The 18,525-nt window shown below is 39.5% G+C and overlaps 1 protein-coding gene across 1 annotated transcript in view; it reads left to right on the top strand.

The window, feature by feature from the left end:
• The first annotated feature begins 2,688 nt into the window (after positions 1-2,688).
• The window catches only part of LOC128685928 (esterase FE4), a 28,489-nt gene continuing 12,652 nt past the window's right edge, over positions 2,689-18,525 (top strand). Inside the window, exons 1-5 of the mRNA XM_070083121.1 lie at positions 2,689-2,819; positions 3,222-3,441; positions 10,429-10,593; positions 11,615-11,759; positions 13,778-13,963. Of these exons, the coding sequence (XP_069939222.1) occupies positions 2,689-2,819; positions 3,222-3,441; positions 10,429-10,593; positions 11,615-11,759; positions 13,778-13,963 (847 nt within the window). The remainder of the gene's footprint in view (positions 2,820-3,221; positions 3,442-10,428; positions 10,594-11,614; positions 11,760-13,777; positions 13,964-18,525) is intronic.

The following is an 18,525-nucleotide window of genomic DNA, read 5'->3' as shown; positions in this document are numbered from 1 at the left end:
TATGTGGGGTGTTTATCAAATGACACCTATGTGTTTCTTGGTCGCCTTAAGCCATCCACCAACAACAAAACACCTTTCATCAGTGGACTTCTAGAGGAGTCAAATGCGATGCTTGCAGCCTTCACAGAGATCCACACAAAAGATCAGTTTGATTACGAAATATGGATAACTTGTTACAACCTTTTTAGATGCGACAGAAAGAACAAGCAAAAAAAAAAGGGGGGGGGGGTTGCCTGTATGTCAAAGAATCGCTCATCTGCACAAAGATGCTGAACACCACAAATGATGTAGTTGAAGTTCTAACAATAAAGATCAAGAACCAAAACCTAATCATCGTGGTTGTGTATAAGCCACTAAATGCAACTTCCCAACAGTTCAAGGAGCAGCTTCTGAAAATTGATTACTGTCTGGAAAACCTTCCAGCTCCATCCCCAAACATCTTACTGCTTGGTGACTTCAGTCTAAGACATACAAAAAAGAGGAATGTAGTAAATAATGTTATAGCAGAAACAATCCGTAGAGGCAGAGCAGATGAAAGGTCACACACACGAGCTACTAAATCTCTGCGACAAATACACCCTAAGTCAGCAGATAGTGGAGCCAACAAGACTGGAAAACACACTTGACCATATTTTCACAAATAATGAAAACCTGATAAAAAATCACTGGCCAACAACCAAAATGCTTCCGAGAATAGAGTAGCAATTTTCAACTAATTTTAGGACACTGGTAATGAATATCATGGTTAAAATTGTTTGTTAGCTCTACTTTTCAACATACATCTACGTGTCACAACAGGTTCCAGCAGACTTGCGGCAGTGCGTTTCTTACCACACTCACAGTCTCACTGACCTTCATTATTGTTCCAGCAGTCATAGAAGGTGGTTGTGATGTGAGGCGAAAGGTATGTGATTTTCTAAGCCAAACACTTTTTAAACTTGTAATAAATATTCACTGAGTAAGCTCTTGACATGCATGTGAGGCATATTAATTTTATTTTCCTACTGAATGGTATAAATACTTCTGCTTAGCTGGTATGCTCTGTATTATAATGATAAATTAATGAATAAATTTTCTGGTTATCTTCTAAATGTTGTTTTCTTCTTTCAGATGTCTCATACTTGTGTGAATAGAGCAGACAACTTCTGCTACACTTGTGGTGAAGTGACCTTTGCATCACAGAAGCACCGTATAACTCCTATGGTTAGAAAGGCATATCACTTATATTTTGGATGCAAGATTATTGACCAGGATAAGAACTGGGTTCCACACATATGCTGCAACAATTGTGCTACTAACCTTCCCCAATGGTTGAACAGGAAGAGGAAAGGAATGCCTTTTGCTGTGTCATTGACATGACGGGAGCCAACAGATCATACCAACAGTTGTTATTTCTGCATAGTGCCTCCAATACAAAAGGGCTTGTCAAAGAATAAAAAGGGGCCCATTGAATATCCAAACATTCCAACAGCTATTCGCCCAGTTCCACATGGAGAAGGTCTACCCGTTCCTGATGCACCAACTTCGGTATCCCTCGAGTCAGATGAAGAAAGTGGTGAGGAGGAAGAAGGGATGTAACATGTCACTTAAAATCCACTTTTTGGACTCACATTTAAACTTTTTATTCCAGCGAACTGTAGGGAAGTTAGTGACGAACATGGTGAAAGGTTTCACCAAGGTATTAACCATGGAAAAATGGTACCAGGGCAAATGGGGCACAAGAATGCTTGCAGACTATTGCTGGACACTGGCAAGAGATGATTCTTCAGCCCACTATAAGCGTCTAGCAAAAAGGCAGAGAGTAGGTACGTATTAGTGTTTAAAACATACTGACACATATTGTACGTTATAATAAAATAATCAAATATTACATGTCTCGTATCTTTAAACCTATAGCCAATATACATTGTTCGAGAAGATATTTGGATTCAGGACATGAAAATATATGAGAATTAACTAATCTCATTTAAGAAGCATACAACTTTTCAAAAATTGTTGACCAGTAAAACATAATATTAAAAAACAACAGATTACGATCACAATCTAATAGAAATTCAGACATACATACATAGGAGTCCTGACCGGCAAAATGAACGCAGCTATGAAGGTGTCTTAACTAAATACAGGTTCAATAACAAGAACATCAACTGCGATCAGGTGAACCATGTCTTAAGTTTTCTGTGAATGTTGCTTCAAGCATCTAAAACGTTGTAATAAAGAAAAGCTTAAGCACTGAAAAGAGAAAGACAAAGAAGTTAAGGAAATTCAGCCGAAATGACTTGAGATAAAGATCCTTAACAAAAACTCTTGCATTCTATTACATGTGACCAGCTGCCGTTGAATATTGTGGGAGTTCTAATTTCTCGGATTTTATCTAGGAACAGAATCAAAATTAGTGTCTCTTGTATAGTCAACAATAAGAAACAGACTTTATCTAGCAGGACCATGAAAGATGGAGCGTGCAATGAAAGAATAATTCACAGATCTCAACTGAGTTTATGTAATAGTAGCTCTTTGGACTAATTGCAAGATACCCTTCCTTAGAGCAACAATTCACTTTATAAACGAACTGTATTTTAAGAGAGATACTTCTTTCAAACTGCATATGAGTAGTTGGTGGCCGCTATGCTACAAGAGGTCAAGCAAAGAAAGCAGCAGAGAATGTCTCATCAGTAATCAAGGATTTTGATGTGTCTTCCTGGTTTTCACGTCGCTGAACCTGACGATGTAACTTATCAGGATCAGAAAGGAGCAGATATCATTGAGGAGGAAATGAACGTGGAGAGTGTTCTCAATTTTTTGCCAGAACATATGAACTGGTTTGCTCACACTCAGCAACTTTATATGAAATATGATCTCACTGATCCAGAGGTCGATAATTCTTTTCTATCCACAGCAATCAACAAAAAAAAATCTCCCGTGAATTCCATCCGAATGGATTTTCTGCACTTATGTTAGGAAAAACAGAGAGTAACATCTTTCCTTATCCCACGCTAACAAGATCAGGTAATGCCTTCACAACCTAGCAAATACAGACAGTAACTCCTCCCCCTCCCTCACTGTTGAAAGGGCAGGCTGTGTGCCTTTTCCCCTACGCTAAAAACACTGGCAGTGCCCAACACGTAACTAGTGCAGGCAGAATCCCTTCCCTACAAGTCACTGCATCCCCTGCAGGTATTTCCAATCTTGACTATTTTAATAATATGATATTCCGTACACAGGATGCAGCATTTAGCAGTGTGTGTGTGGATAGCTGTGGTGGTTACAGCGGGGTGTCAGAGCCTCAGAGCCGGCAGATATCCTGGCCATGGCCCTGCGGTGGTCTCCACTGCTCAAGGCATGGTGGCCGGCATAACAGAGAAGTCACTCAATGGTAGAAGTTTCTGGTCTTACTATGGAATACCCTACGCCAAGCCTCCTGTTGGTCAGCTAAGACTCAGGGTAATTATTTCCTTTGAACAAGTTTTAAATATGCTGTGTGTATGTATGTACTCACCTAGTTGTGGTTGAAGGGGTCGAGTCACAGCTAAGTATGGATCCTGCCTCCATTACATCACTTCCCAGACTCTTCCACTTTCTGACAACTCTGTGACTGAAGAAATACTTCCTAACATCCCTATGATTCATCTGAGTCTTCAATTTCCATTTGTGACCCCTTGTTGTTGTGTCCCATCTCTGGAACATCCTGTCTCTCTCCACCGTATCAATTCTTCTCAGAATTTTATATGACGTTATCATATACCCCCTACTTCTCCTGTCCTCCGGTGTCGTCAAGTCGATTGTCCTTAACCTCTCCTCGTAGGATGTGCCCCTTAGCTCCGGGACTAGTCTTGTTGCAAACCTTTGAAGGTTCTCTAATTTCTATGAATGCTTGACTAGGTGTGGGTTCCAAACTTGTGCTGCATACTCCAATACAGGCCTGACATACACAGTGTATATATATATATATATATATATATATATATATATATATATATATATATATATATATAACAATCACGGAGGGAGTAGAATGATAGCTCTAGTCCTTTTGTGTTGCAATCAACACATCATCAGGGGCTTGTAAAACTGCAGAAAGGAGGATGTCCAAGCAAGTACGTTCCGAATGGACGTCTTCACTAGAGTGAGGGAGGGAGGGAGATATATATAGAGAGAAGGATATCCGAAGTGCCCCCAGGCACACCAGCGCCCACAGCCAGAAGGATGAATATTATAGAGTAAGAAAAATTCCACAAGCATTGATACTGCAATAGCCTAAATGAAATTAACATGACAATAATAAAAAAAAATCGGCCACACCCGCTGTGATATCAGTAACTCTATATACATAAATATATTATCAGTGATATAGAAGTCACTGGCAATTATATGGTAGCCACCCCGGGACAGCGTGTTCATTTAAAGGGGAGGAGGAAGAGAAAATGTTAACATTTAAAGGGAAGACTTCTAAAAGTTATGTAAAGGAAACAGGGCATATTAAAATAAACTTATTTAAAGAGGGAGGCATCTGTAATAACAAGGGAGACGGCCACAATTATTCAACCCACATAATTCTGAGGCAAACTCTGGTTCAACCTTAAGAAACTGCAGGAAAAAGTAGGCCCTAATTCCTCGGTGTGGCTCTACATTTAAGAAAGTCTAATGCATTTGTACAAGAGCCCAGTTTTAGACAGTGTACTATTGCTTCAACTAAAAATGCATCTAATTTGAACAGCCCATCACTGATATATAATGAATGATAAACGGATCACCTATCACAAAGCTAACAGAGGGAAAATTCTTAGGAATCCACCTTGATAATAGACTCAAATTTCATACACATATACAACAAATTTCTAAGAAAATTTCCAAGACTGTAGGCATACTATCGAAGATACGGTACTATGCTCCACAGTCAGCCCTCCTGGCCCTATATCACTCTCTTATTTACCCCTATCTCACCTATGGAATTTGTGCATGGGGCTCAACAACAAGTAACCATCTCAGACCACTAATTACCCAACAAAAGGCTGCAGTTAGAATGATAACAAATTCTCACTACAGGCAGCACACTCCACCAATATTCAATACACTAAACCTATTCACCATACAAAACATTCATACTTATTACTGCACCTATTACATACATAGAACACTTAACTCTGATATTAACCCTCCCCTCAAACGTCTCCTTGCCAACCTCAACAGAACACATGACCATAACACAAGGCACAGATCACTCTTTGATGTTCCTCGTGTCCATCTCACACTATGCAAAAACTCAATGCACATAAAAGGCCCTAAAATCTGGAACTCATTACCTGTAAATATAAAAGAAACACTACCTGTTTATAAATTCAAGTCTCTTCTCAAAGATCACTTACTCACCCAAAACCAAATAAATACTGAATAACTGAACCTTATAAATTGTATATCTTAAATGTTTCTCACAATTATATCACATAAATGTTAAACCTAAAACCCAATCTAACTTTATTATTTTTTAAATACACTACCTAACAGAATACTCCATTCTACTGAATGTACAACAATGCATACAACCATATGACCTGTCTTTGTAATACTCACTTGTGCTTTATAGTAATCTGTTTACATTAAAGTTTTATCACCGATGTCATCATTGCTTAGTTCATCTTAAGTTAATTTTAAGCCAGCCCGTAATGCTATGCATAGTATAAGTGGCTTTGGCATACTGCTCTTTTCTGTATTTTTTGTACCTCTGTATGTGTGCACAAATTTTTAAATAAATAAATAAATAAATAAATAAATAAATGCTTATTATGCTTAATAATTGCCGATTCTACAACATTCCTTTCAAGCCAAGAGGGACAATGGAAGATGACTCTTTCTTCCCACCAATTTGCTGAGTTATTACAAGCTCTAATATGGCTGAATATCGCGTTCGACTCCTGTGCTATATGTATCGAGTAACAGTGTTGGGAAATTCTCACCACTAATGGTTTTCCTGTTTGTCCCAAATAGGAGAGACTGTAACTGTTGCAGCCAATTCTGTAGACACCACCAACACATTGTTGGGGTGAATTCTTTATCAGAATGCTTCTAACAGTCTGCTAATTTTTTTAAATACTATTTGTATATTAAATCTTCTAAGAGCATTCGGCAGGATAGATAAATTCTTGTTGAATGGGAGGGCCAGCATATTCTTGGTCTGAGGTGTTATTCTAGGTTCTGTTCTATAATAAGTTTTATTAGCTGCAAGCAAGGCAGATTCCACGAAAACCTTAGGATACCGCAATTTCATGCCAATGTCAAATATTTTCCTATTTTTTTCATCTAGGAACTCCGGACTGCATACTCTATAGGCTCTCAGAAACAAAGTATGAATCCTCCTCTTTTCTGCAATTTTGCAAGCTCCTGTTGATGTGTTGATTGCAACACGACAGGCCTAGAGCTATCATTCTACTCCCCCCGTGGTTTTTTTGCAACGTGTATCGTTTGGTTTGCGATATCTGCGTAATATATATATATATATATATAAATATATATATATATATATATATATATATATATATATATATATATATATATGTATATATATTTATATATATATATTTATATTTATTATTATCACACTGGCCGATTCCCACCAAGGCAGGGTGGCCCGAAAAAGAAAAACTTTCACCATCATTCACTCCATCACTGTCTTGCTAGAAGGGTGCTTTACACTAAAGTTTTTAAACTACAACATTAACACCCCTCCTTCAGAGTGCAGGCACTGTACTTCCCATCTCCAGGACTCAAGTCCGGCCTGCCGGTTTCTCTGAACCCCTTCATAAATGTTACTTTGCTCACACTCCAACAGCACGTCAAGTATTAAAAACCATTTGTCTCCATTCACTCCTATCAAACACGCTCACGCATGCCTGCTGGAAGTCCAAGCCCCTCGCACACAAAACCTCCTTTACCCCCTCCCTCCAACCTTTCCTAGGCCGACCCCTACCCCGCCTTCCTTCCACTACAGACTGATACACTCTTGAAGTTATTCTGTTTCGCTCCATTCTCTCCACATGTCCGAACCACCTCAACAACCCTTCCTCAGCCCTCTGGACAACAGTTTTGGTAATCCCGCACCTCCTAACTTCCAAACTACGAATTCTCTGCATTATATTCACACCACACATTGCCCTCAGACATGACATCTCCACTGCCTCCAGCCTTCTCCTCGCTGCAACATTCATCACCCATGCTTCACACCCATGTAAGAGCGTTGGTAAAACTATACTCTTATACATTCCCCTCTTTGCCTCCAAGGACAAAGTTCTTTGTCTCCACAGACTCCTAAGTGCACCACTCACCCTTTTCCCCTCATCAATTCTATGATTCACCTCATCCTTCATAGACCCATCCGCTGACACGTCCACTCCAAAATATCTGAATACATTCACCTCCTCCACACCCTCTCCCTCCAATCTGATATCCAATCTTTCATCACCTAATCTTTTTGTTATCCTCATAACCTTACTCTTTCCTGTATTCACTTTTAATTTTCTTCTTTTGCATACCCTACCAAATTCATCCACCAATCTCTGCAACTTCTCTTCAGAATCTCCAAAGACCAGTGTCATCAGCAAACAGCAACTGTGACAACTCCCACTTTATGTGTGATTCTTTATCTTTTAACTCCACGCCTCTTGCCAAGACCCTCGCATTTACTTCTCTTACAACCCCATCTATAAATATATTAAACAACCACGGTGACATCACACATCCTTGTCTAAGGCCTACTTTTACTGGGAAATAATTTCCCTCTTTCCTACATACTCTAACTTGAGCCTCACTATCCTCGTAAAAACTCTTCACTGCTTTCAGTAACCTACCTCCTACACCATACACCTGCAACATCTGCCACATTGCCCCCCTATCCACCCTGTCATACGCCTTTTCCAAATCCATAAATGCCACAAAGACCTCTTTAGCCTTATCTAAGTACTGTTCACTTATGCGTTTCACTGTAAACACCTGGTCCACACACCCCCTACCCTTCCTAAAGCCTCCTTGTTCATCTGCTATCCTATTCTCCGTCTTACTCTTAATTCTTTCAATAATAACTCTACCATACACTTTACCAGGTACACTCAACAAACTTATCCCCCTATAATTTTTGCACTCTCTTTTGTCCCCTTTGCCTTTATACAAAGGAACTATGCATGCTCTCTGCCAATCCCTAGGTACCTTACCCTCTTCCATACATTTATTAAATAATTGCACCAACCACTCGAAAACTATATCCCCACCTGCTTTTAACATTTCTATCTTTATCCCATCAATCCCGGATGCCTTACCCCCTTTCATTTTACCTACTACCTCACGAACTTCCCCCACACTCACAACTGGCTCTTCCTCACTCCTACAAGATGTTATTCCTCCTTGCCCTATACACGAAATCACAGCTTCCCTATCTTCATCAACATTTAACAATTCCTCAAAATATTCCCTCCATCTTCCTAATACCTCTAACTCTCCATTTAATAACTCTCCTCTCCTATTTTTAACTGACAAATCCATTTGTTCTCTAGGCTTCCTTAACTTGTTAATCTCACTCCAAAACTTTTTCTTATTTTCAACAAAATTTGTTGATAACATCTCACCCACTCTCTCATTTGCTCTCTTTTTACATTGCTTCACCACTCTCTTAATCTCTCTTTTTCTCCATATACTCCTCCCTCCTTGCATCACTTCTACTTTGTAAAAACTTCTCATATGCTAACTTTTTCTCCCTTACTACTCTCTTTACATCATCATTCCACCAATCGCTCCTCTTCCCCCCCACACCCACCTTCATGTAACCACAAACTTCTGCTGAACACTCCAACACTACATTTTTAAACCTACCCCATACCTCTTCGACCCCATTGCCTATGCTCTCATTAGCCCATCTATCCTCCAATAGCTGTTTATATCTTACCCTAACTGCCTCCTCTTTTAGTTTATAAACCTTCATCTCTCTCTTCCCTGATGCTTCTATTCTCCTTGTATCCCATCTACCTTTTACTCTCAGTGTAGCTACAACTAAAAAGTGATCTGATATATCTGTGGCCCCTCTATAAACATGTACATCCTGAAGTCTACTCAACAGTCTTTTATCTACCAATACATAATCCAACAAACTACTGTCATTTTGCCCTACATCATATCTTGTATACTTATTTATCCTCTTTTTCCTAAAATATGTATTACCTATAACTAAACCCCTTTCTATACAAAGTTCAATCAAAGGGCTCCCATTATCATTTACACCTGGCACCCCAAACTTACCTACCACACCCTCTCTAAAAGTTTCTCCTACTTTAGCATTCAGGTCCCCTACCACAATTACTCTCTCACTTGGTTCAAAGGCTCCTATACATTCACTTAACATCTCCCAAAATCTCTCTCTTTCCTCTACATTCCTCTCTTCTCCAGGTGCATACACGCTTATTATGACCCACTTTTCGCATCCAACCTTTACTTTAATCCACATAATTCTTGAATTTACACATTCATATTCTCTTTTCTCCTTCCATAACTGATCCTTCAACATTACTGCTACCCCTTCCTTAGCTCTTACTCTCTCAGATACTGCAGATTTAATCCCATTTATTTCCCCCCACCGAAACTCCCCTATCCCCTTCAGCTTTGTTTCACTTAGGGCCAGGACATCCAACTTCTTTTCATTCATAACATCAGCAATCATCTGTTTCTTGTCATCCGCACTACATCCACGCACATTCAAGCATCCCAGTTTTATAAAGTTTTTCTTCTTCTCTTTTTTAGTAAATGACTACAGGAGAAGGGGTTACTAGCCCATCGCTCCCGGCATTTTAGTCGCCTCATACGACACGCATGGCTTCCGGAGGAAAGATTCTTTTCCACTTCCCCATGGACAATAGAAGAAATAAAGAAGAACAAGAGCTATTTAGAAAAAGGAGAAAAACCTAGATGTATGTATATATATATGCATGTGCGTGTCTGTGAAGTGTGACCAAAGTGTAAGTAGGAGTAGCAAGATATCCCTGTTATCTAGCGTGTTTATGAGACAGAAAAAGAAATCAGCAATCCTACCATCATGCAAAACAGTTACAGGTTTCTGTTTCACAGTCATCTGGCAGGACGGTAGTACTTCCCTGGGTGGTTGCTGTCTGCCAACCTACTACCTACTACCTACCTACTATCTTTAAACGTATAAGAGAAAATTTTAGAAAGGACTTTATTTTAAATGAGTTCTTGCTAATTGACCAGTTTTACATATTCGGCACGACATATATATATATATATATATATATATATATATATATATATATATATATATATAAGGAGGGTACATGTTTTATACATCAAGATTTATATTTTCTGTATATGAAAATGAGTTTTTCTTATTCTTTAAAAAATCATGAATTAATTAATATCAAAGCATATGTTGTGGTTGAGGACCCGCTGCCTGCAGAACCCTGGGACGGCCTTAGGAACGCAACTGTGGTGCCCCAGCCTTGTCTGCAAGTGGAGTTCCACACGGCTTTTGCAGAGATGAGATTAACACCACAGCAGGTGGTGGGCACCGAGGACTGTCTTTACCTCAACGTATTCACACCTACGGTATGTTGGTGGTCTTCATATCTACGGTATGCTGGTGGTCTTCATACCCACGGTATGCTGGTGGTCTTTCCACCAATGGCATTTCGGTGGTCTTTACACCCTAAGTAATAAGTTACCATAAGTAATTAGTACTAATTACTAATTTACTAATTAGTACTAATTACTTTGCTTGTGTTAGCTGGGAGCAGTGCAAACACCCACCAATACTGGTGTTTACGCTGGGAGCAGTGTAAACACCCACCAATACTGGTGTTTACGATGGGAGCAGTGTAAACACCCACCAATACTGGTGGTTACACTGGGAGCAGTGTAAACACCCACCAATACTGGTGGTTACACTGGGAGCAGTGTAAACACCAATACTGGTGGTTACACTGGGAGCAGTGTAAACACCCACCAATACTGGTGTTTACGATGGGAGCAATAAGCAAATCCTCACAGTGGATAACTTGTGTTATTACAATCACAGGGAAACACTAAACTAGGAAGGGTTAAACACAGTACCATGGGCACAGTGAGGTAATCATGTTTGATTCAGTGAAGGGTAGGGTAGCTCCAGTACTTTGGTTGAAGAACCATTCAACATCACGGTAGCCCAGAGGGTTAGCCACTCTGGATAACCCCAAAAAAAGTTAGTGCGTCATCGAGTACTGTCTTATTTCTATTGGGATCCTTTTAATCTTGTCCCCTAGGATGCCACCCACACCAGTGGACTAACATCCAGGTACCTACTTACTGCTAGGTGAACAGGGACAGCATGTGTAAAGAAACATGACCAAGGTTTCCACTCATGCCGGAGATTTAACCACGGACACTCAGTGTATGAGGTGAGAGCTTTGCCAACCGAGCCATATAGCTCAATATACAGCTAAGACAGAATAGTTTGTTTGAGTTTTATTTTTCCAGCTATAAGAGTCATTTAGTAAATCCTATATAATATTCACTGTATATTAGAATGCTCTTAACTAGGTGTAAGTGGAGCCATCATGCTGATGGTCAAGTTGGGTTCACTTTGTCGCAGGTAGCGTCGCCACAGCCGTTGCCTGTAATGGTTTATATTCCTGGAGGAGCTTTCTTCGCCGGAGGCACTCATGAGTACCAGCCACACGTCCTTCTCAACCACGACATTGTACTGGTTGTCCTCCAGTACAGAGTGGGCATCTTGGGTAAGTGCGTCATTCATTCAGCGTAACTCAAGCAAAAGACTAGCAAGCAGCTGGACTATTACCCTCCGTAAGTTAACCTAAGCAAATTACTAAGACTTCTTCATCTATCCTCATTTGGTCAATCATAATAGCTCTAAAAGCCAGCAAAATCACTAACAACTCATTACAAAGCCTTCCTAGTTACCAACATAACTAAATTACCAATCGGTACTAGTAATAGTTCTTTCAGGCTCCATACTGAAGTATCATTAAATATTTTTATCAAGGAATTATATGACATTTACTGACACAGAGAATTCAGTACTGATTAAGATATATACTCACGTGTTTCAGTTACCTTCATAAAATTCAATGTCTTTATAATAAACATTGTCTCTGAAAAAGCAAACAGGTCACAACAGAAACTAAATATCCCACGGCTATCAAACAGAATCCTCAGATCCAGTGACAATATGCAATGGATTTAATTGCAAAAATACTTTCAGTGTTTATAATAATATCTACACAACTGTATTATGGTAACAGATTTAACAAAAAAATATAGGAGGTATATAAGAATACCTGAAAAACTTTTAGATTTTGGACACACGCAAAATCACTACGACTAAAGAAATTATACTATCTAGACCTAACGAACTTCACAAGTTGCTGATACATTAAACATGCTTAACTTCTCAACTATACGTACGACTAACCTTGCTAGCAGAATCCCAAGCTCCATTGCTCAGGTTTTGTAATTACCTCACTGACAATTGTGAAAGATCACTCTACCTGTCTCCAACCAGTTCTGCAGAGGTAACTTAAATATTAAATACATTTAATAACAAAACGGGTAATAAAGCAAAATACATTTCACATTTATGAAATCTCAGGATACGCTGTCACTTATCATTGCAACCATTCATGCTTGACCTAGTTTTTTCGACGTAAATGGTAAGAATATTTTTCATTTGGTCAAAAGTTGCTGTGACACAGCCAGTGACTTACACGAATTATGGATATGATTTGAGGAATGTGAATAATTGTTAACTTACCTTTTTAATGATAATTTCTGTAATATGACAATAAATTAGTCACGATAAGGGCAAGTTATTATAGTAAATTTATAATAATGTTAATTGTTAGTGATAACTCGCTAAATAACCGAGTCAAATATTTTATAATTTAAACAAATCAGCTATTTTTGTGCCTCTTAATATTTATACAACTTCTCACAGGAGAGGTATGAAGCGCATCTTATAATGTGCTTCATATCTATCCTGCCAAATAAAATTCCGGAGAAAATCATAAACGGAGACATCTTGGATGGGCATAATATTTACCTCTCAGCACAAGACAACACCAAAAAATTTGTAGACACACATCTGAACCTATAAAATGAAATTAGTTGTTGAGCAACACTAATAAAACCTAAACTTCTAACACATTTTATGAACGTTCTTTGTAAATGTAGCTAAATAAGCAACTCTTGTCAAATACTTGTTGTTTGCGTGTAATTAAAAAAAACTAATAGACATGTTAAAGTCAACATGGTAAGACTGAGAACTGGATAGATAATTGAGAACTGGATAGATAATTTTAAGTCTCGTTTTATTTTCCGTATTAGTATAATACACACTCTCGGATAAATCTTGGGTAACCAAGGGCCTGTTCATTTTAATACATTACAAGAATGATCACATATCAAACACAGGGCAACACGGCAACAAATATCTAATATTTAGCTCCCCCAATAATTTGATATATAATACACGTTTAACAAAAATATGACTTCATAATGTATGCACGTCATTATAAAACTAAGTTACATTTCAGTTATTTTGGTTAAACTATATGCACACCGCTTTATCTTAAGCTTTTAACTAATATATAATATAAATACTCATCTTTCTTAAATTTGGGCGAGATTATTAGATTAAGCAAGAGCCAAACATTTATATCTACGTCCATTTTTTGTTTAGTTTAGTTCGATATATGCAAATGATTAAACATGACAATTGTTTTCTTTTATTATCCAGGATTCTTGTCAACGGAGGACTCTGTTATTCCTGGAAACTTGGGACTGAAGGATCAGACAATGGCGCTCCACTGGGTGCAGAACAATATATACAACTTCGGTGGAGATCCTAACTGTGTTACCATCATCGGTCAGAGCGCTGGAGGGGCCGCGGTACACTTCCAAATTCTTACTCCTAAATCACGAGGTTAGTGAGGCTGAATGATGAGGTACAGTGTTGTTGTAGACAAGCAAGGAGACGTGAGGATTTTAAGAATGACTCCTGAGCAATTAATATAATTTTCTAAACAGAATAACGTGGCTGAAATACTTCACAAGTAACACGCAAATTGGAGAGGAAATAATGTGCTTTGGTCCATCTTGGATCATATAACGCCACGTGAAAGGGAGAGAGAGGGGGGGGGGGAGACAGCCAAAAATCAAGTCAGATGCAGCAGTTAGAGGACAGTTGAGGTCACTGTTAGGAACGGTGTGTATACGATTTCTTGGCTATATTTCTTTCGACCCAGGGAAAAATAAAATGGGTGGGTTGGACGGGGCTGTCTTGGACGACAGTGCTCCTGAGGGTGCTAGTGTTGTCTTGGAGGACAGTGCACTAAAAGAAGATAGTGGCCCTGGTGATGAAACAGGTAAAGACAACGCTATTCAATCTATAGAGGTACAAAATAGAGATACTGCTGGAGATGGAAGAAAAGGGGATACTCAGAGAATAATGTTGACGTATTATCAGTAAAAATTGGTGGAAACACTGATGTCCATACAGGGGCGGTAGGTAGAGGGGAAACAGAAAAAATGCACCAGCAGCGAATGCAGCCACAAAAAATCCTAGCAAACAATTTTCCAATCTATGCAAATTTTATCCCTTGGGCAACTGCAGGCATGGTATATCTGGTAAAACAGGTGGGACATGCACCTTTGACCATCCCAAAAATGCCGCACCCACAAGACAACAGGAGGGTGCAACTCCCCTTATTGTAATTTACTTCACACTGATATGTATCACTCCAGGAAAAAAAGTGCTACAACGCATACTGCTAGGCACATCATCTAAAGGGGGCAAGAAGATAAAGACCAGCCAGATTTTGGGAAACAAAAGAGGGGCGCCATAACCTCTCCAGAGTTTTTTTAGTGCCAGGAACGAGAAAAGACTAGCAAGAAATGAGAGAAATCTTACACAAACTGTAAACACTTCTGGAGCAGAGGCATAATCATTGGCCTCCACTCCAGAACATCAGATATTAGAGCCAACAAATAAAACCCCTTTAAATTCTATCAATATAACATTTGTCTTTGCAAACATACAGGGTCAAAAGCAGTCAACAAACGAAAAAAATCCTTTCATCAAGGGACTGTTCACGGAGTCAAAAGGCAATTTTTGCAGCTTTCACAAAGACCCACATAAAGGATCATTTTAACAACGAAATATGGATCCCAGGTTATAACCTATTCAGATGCGACAGGCTAAACAGGCAACAAGGAGGGGGGGAAGGTTGGTTTATACGTCACAGAGTCACTTATTTGCTCACAACTACTAAACACCTCAAATGATGTAGTTGAAGTTTCGGCAGTAAAGATTGAAAACCAAAACCTAGTCATTGTGGTTGTACACAAGCCTCCGGATGCAACTTCCCAGCAATTCCAGGAACAACTTTTGAAAATTGACTACTGTCTGGAAAATCTCCCAACTGCTGCCCCAGATATCTTGCTACTGGGAGATTTCAACTTGAGACACCTAAAGTGGAAGAATGTAGCAAATAATATTTTAACAGAGATCACCCCAGGAGGCAGCTCAGATGAAAATTCGCACACACACACGAGCTATTAAATCTCTGCACCAAATTCACCTTAAACCAGCAAATATTAGAGCCTACAAGACTGGAAAATACACTGGACCTCATCTTCACTAACAACGACGATCTGACACGTAATATAACCGTATGAAAGACAATACAATCAGATAACAAAATAATAGAGGTACAGACATGTATGCACATGGCTCCTGACCAGCAAAATGTGATCAGTCATGAGGGTGTCTTCACAAAATTCAACTTCAGTAACAAAAACATACACTGGGAATGAAGGGAGGCACTGGTCAGTGAAATGTTACAGGAGACAAGAATCGCAGGAATAACTAAAAGCCATAAAGGAAATTAAAAAAAAATACTTCTTCTCTTTTACCAAATCTAAGAGAAAAACAACATCCAGTAATGGGCCCCTGCTTAGGCGAGATGGGACATACACAGATGACAGCAAAGAAATGAGTGAGGGATTAAAGTCCCAATACGACTCGGTGTTCAGTGAGCCTTTACCCAGGCTCAGGATCGACATTTTATACGAATTCTTTATGAACGAGACCCAAAATTTGGTCATCTCGAAAATCTTGGATATTATTCTAACACCACAAGACTTTGAAAAGGCAATAGGTGATATGCCCATGTACTCTGCCCCAGACCCAGGCTCATTTAACTCCGTGTTCATCAAGACCTGTAAGAAGCCCCTGTCGTGTGCCTTCAGCATTCTATGGAGAGGGAGCAAGGACACAGAGGTCATTCCACACTCACTAAAAACAACAAACACAGTCCCACTTTACTAATGTGACAGTACAGCAATTGCAAAGAACTACCGACCGATAGCACTAATATCCCAGATACGCATCAGTTACACAACCCAGGGCAACATTGGTTTAGAGCAGGTCGCTCCTGCCTGTCACAACTACAGGTCCACTATGACAAAGTCCTGAATGCTATAGAGGATAAACAAAAACCTTTGACAAGTGTGACCACGGTGTAATAACGCACAAAATGCATGATAAAGAAATAACAGGAAAAGTTGGTAGATGGATCTATAACTTCCTGACAAATAGAACACAAAGAGTAATAGTAAACAGAGTAAAGTCCGAGGCAGCTACGGTGCAAAGCTCTGTTCCACAAGGCACAGTACTCGCTCACATCCTATTTTTCATCCTCATATCTGACATGGACAGATATGTAAGCCATAGCTCCATGTCATCCTTTGTGTATGACACCCGAATTGCCATGACAGTGACCTCCATCGAAGACACCGCGAGACTCCAAGCGGACATCAACCAAACCTTCAAATGGGCCACTCAGAAAAATATGAAGTTCAATGAAGAGAAATTTCAACTACTCAGATATGGAAAACTTGAGGAAACTAAAACTATATTAGGGTATTCAAGAAATTCTAACCATACAATGGAGCGAAAAAGTAATGTGAAGGATCTGGTAGTGATAATGTCAGAGGATATTGCTTTCAGAGACCACAATTTTGTATCTACCGCATCTGCTAAGAAAATGTTAGGATGGATAATGAAAACCTTCAAAACTAGGGACGCCAAGCCGATGATGATTCTCTTCAAATCGCTTGTTCTCTCTAGGCTGCAATACTGCTGTATACTAACTGCCCCCTTCAAGGCTGGCGACATTGCAGACCTGGAGAGTGTACAAAGAATTTTCACGGCACACATAAGTACGATAAGGCACCTATATTACTGGGAATGGCTGAAGTCCCTTGATAATATACACTTGAAAAATCCTAGAGGGATTAGTACCAAACTTGCACTCGAAAATCACTCCCTATGAAAGCAGAAGACTCGGAAGGAGATGCAACATTCCCTTAATAAAATGTAAGGCGCCACGAGTACACAGAGACAACACATTAAGTGTCAGGGCCCCAAGACTCTTCAACTGCCTCCCAGCAGTTTAACTGTCTTGCCTAAAATAGCAACGCTCTTTCTGCCTTATTCGGCAAAAAGAGCGTTGCTATTTATGGGAAAATTGCAAGTTTTACGAATTCGGCACAACATTTTATATATATATATATATATATATATATATATATATATATATATATATATATATATATATATATATATATATATATATATATTTATTTATTATCACACTGGCCGATTCCCACCAAGGCAGGGTGGCCCGAAAAAGAAAAACTTTCACCATCATTCACTCCATCACTGTCTTGCCAGAAGGGTGCTTTACACTACAGTTTTTAAACTGCAACATTAACACCCCTCCTTCAGAGTGCAGGCACTGTACTTCCCATCTCCAGGACTCAAGTCCGGCTTGCCGGTTTCCCTGAACCCCTTCATAAATGTTACTTTGCTAACACTCCAACAGCACATCAAGTATTAAAAACCATTCGTCTCCATTCACTCCTATCAAACACGCTCACGCACGCCTGCTGGAAGTCCAAGCCCTTCGCACACAAAACCTCCTTTACCCCCTCCCTCCAAGTCATTCTGTTTCGCTCCATTCTCTCTACATGTCTGAACCACCTCAACAACCCTTCCTCAGCCCTCTGGACAACAGTTTTGGTAATCCCGCACCTTCTACTAACTTCCAAACTACGAATTCTCTGCATTATATTCACACCACACATTGCCCTCAGACATGACATCTCCACTGCCTCCAGCCTTCTCCTCGCTGCAACATTCATCACCCATGCTTCACACCCATATAAAAGCGTTGGTAAAACTATACTCTCATACATTCCCCTCTTTGCCTCCAAGGACAAAGTTCTTTGTCTCCAAAGACTCCTAAGTGCACCACTCACCCTTTTCCCTTCATCAATTCTATGATTCACCTCATCCTTCATAGACCCATCCGCTGACACGTCCACTCCCAAATATCTGAATACATTCACCTCCTCCATACTCTCTCCCTCCAATCTGATATCCAATCTTTCATCACCTAATCTTTTTGTTATCCTCATAAC

The sequence above is a fragment of the Cherax quadricarinatus genome, chromosome 9 (assembly GCF_038502225.1).
Source record: "Cherax quadricarinatus isolate ZL_2023a chromosome 9, ASM3850222v1, whole genome shotgun sequence".
In the NCBI taxonomy this organism is placed as follows: Eukaryota; Metazoa; Arthropoda; class Malacostraca; order Decapoda; family Parastacidae; genus Cherax; species Cherax quadricarinatus.
This window is presented reverse-complemented; position numbering and strand designations above follow the sequence as displayed.